This window comes from Lipotes vexillifer, unplaced genomic scaffold (genome assembly GCF_000442215.2).
Source record: "Lipotes vexillifer unplaced genomic scaffold, Lipotes_vexillifer_v1.1 scaffold942, whole genome shotgun sequence".
NCBI lineage: Eukaryota > Metazoa > Chordata > Mammalia > Artiodactyla > Lipotidae > Lipotes > Lipotes vexillifer.
In genome coordinates, this window is record NW_006798282.1 from 480,979 (window position 1) to 483,141 (window position 2,163).

Here is a 2,163-nt window from a genome sequence, read left to right on the forward strand (position 1 = left end):
CACATAGCTCTCCACTTCAGAATGTTAATTTCCGCTTTCAAAATAGCATCGTGTCCTATGAGAGAGGACAGCTCCCAGCTTACAGGTGTCCAGGACGAAGGACAGAGGGAGCAGGGAGAACACATATTCTATTGCGCTCGGATCCTGTCCCTTTCAGTCTGGTCCCACCCAACCTATGGCATGGACTTACTGCAATGGCCTGGATACATTCAAAGCGAGAGGTCCTCCTCACACAGGTGACAGAGGGAGTACCCAGCTTCTTCATCCTCCATTGCCATCGGTAGCATTTCGACCACTCTGGTTGTGATATGGTGCACCATCGAACATCTTGCTTAGGGCCAGCCAGACACAGTCCTGGGAGAAAGAGGCCGAGGAGTGAGGGTTCCACCACTGCCCATGGAAGAGACTGCCTCACCCTCTCACGGAGTTGTCCTCCCCTTCCCTCTCCATTCTGTGGCTAAGTCAGGCCACTCTCCTCAAACGGAGGTGTCTCGCTAGCCTAATGACAACACCATGCTGGCCAGAGGGCTGTAATTCTTAACAAATTAGAGGAGACAATCTGGATTGTCTCTCTGGATTCTTTGCCCTCCTATGACTGACATACTTCCTATCCCCTGAAAAAAACAATGATGCTGCCTTCTATCAGTTTATGGAGTTCTTCCACCTGCTTTCTCCCCCTGGAACCTGGGAGGCAGGCAGGGAAGGGATTATTACTCCTGTGTTTCTGGTGTGGAATCTGACTCTTGAGGACACTGAGTGATGGCTGCTCAGCAGTGGCAACGTCCCACCTGGAATCTGGGTCTCTCTAGATTGTTGTGGCTACGAGCATCTCCCAGAGGATGCCAAAGGAACAAAGGAAAATACACCGCACCCCTTGTCAGTAGCTGCAGTAGGTGTTGTCAGTTTGGGTGGGTTTGCCTGAGTTATCACCATTCACCACTGTATCAGAGAGAGGACTCTTATGGGGGGATGGAAATGTTCTAAAACTGATTTACCGTGGTGGTCGCACCACTTGGTAAAGTTCCTAAAAATCGTTAAATTGTACACTTTAAATAGGTGAGTTTTATGATATGTAAAATATACCTCAGTAAAGCCGTTACCAAAAACAAAAAAACAAAAAACTCTTGGTTGCAAAAGCCACCTCCCCTTCAGGATGTGCTTTGGGGTGGACCATTCAGCCCTCTGCCACCTCCTATTCATGAGCCATCCCCTGCGCAGTCAGACCCACCAGGGTATTGAGACACCCGCCAAGGGTGTGGCTGCCACACCCTTCCTCCACCAGCCATCATCCCAGGGACATCTCTGGGGGTGTAATCTATCCTTGGAAACCTTCCTGGAACTGTCCTGAAGTGAGAATTAGCCTTATCAGATTCAGCCATTTGTGACCCAATAGCATTTCCTGGATGCCCTCTATGTACACAGCACTGAGTGATATGCAGAGGAACGTGCAAGCAAACAGCACTAGCTCTCACCTCCCATCTGGAGAGACAAAAGCCCAAAAAGAGGACGCTAAGTATGACGAATGCTCTAGAAGAGAACAAATACCAAGCCAGAAGTGATGTCCCCATGACCTCAGCCAATAATGGGGGGGGGGGCGCATTCCAAGAGGTGGGAACAATGGGCCACATGCACAACGATGGTTGCAAGCATAGTCTACGCAGGTCTTTACTCAGCCCTTCATGTGTTCTGTCTCCTTCAACCCTCCCAGCCCCTCTTTATTGTGAGTTTTGCCGATATCCTCATTTTCCAGGTGATGAAACTGTGGCTTCAACTAGTCATGTGGCTTGCCCAGGGTTTCACAACTAATAAGTTAGGATCTAGGATTTGAACCTAGGCAGTCAGACACCAAACCCCCTGCCTATTTAGGCTAACTGGGTTAGAGACGGGCTGCCATGGAGATGGGGCTGGTAAAGTGTTTGGGGTCAGATCATGGAGAGCCTCCAATGCTGGCCCAAGAAGTTCTTACTGGGAAGCAGTGGAGCAGTGACTCACTGGGAGGGCAGGGACAGGTGGACTGAAACCTGAGAACCAGGCAGAAAGGCATCGAGAATGGAGAACAGGGCAGAAATAAGGAGTTGCTGTCCAAAGTTAGCTTAGTAATAGATGGGACTTGAAGGGAGAGAGCAAAACAAAGACCATGTCTCAAGCTGGGCGGGGGCTGAC

At 49.9% G+C, this 2,163-nt stretch overlaps 1 protein-coding gene across 4 annotated transcripts in view; it reads right to left on the reverse strand.

Annotated features, from left to right (window-relative positions):
• Positions 1-2,163, reverse strand: part of LTF (lactotransferrin) — a 29,479-nt gene that overhangs the window by 25,136 nt on the left and 2,180 nt on the right. For all 4 annotated transcript variants that reach the window (XM_007470250.1, XM_007470248.1, XM_007470251.1 and 1 more), the window contains one exon: positions 191-354. Coding sequence is in view for 2 of the 4 variants with exons in the window: in XM_007470248.1 (XP_007470310.1) it covers positions 191-354 (164 nt within the window). In the remaining 2 variants the exon portion in view is untranslated. The remainder of the gene's footprint in view (positions 1-190; positions 355-2,163) is intronic.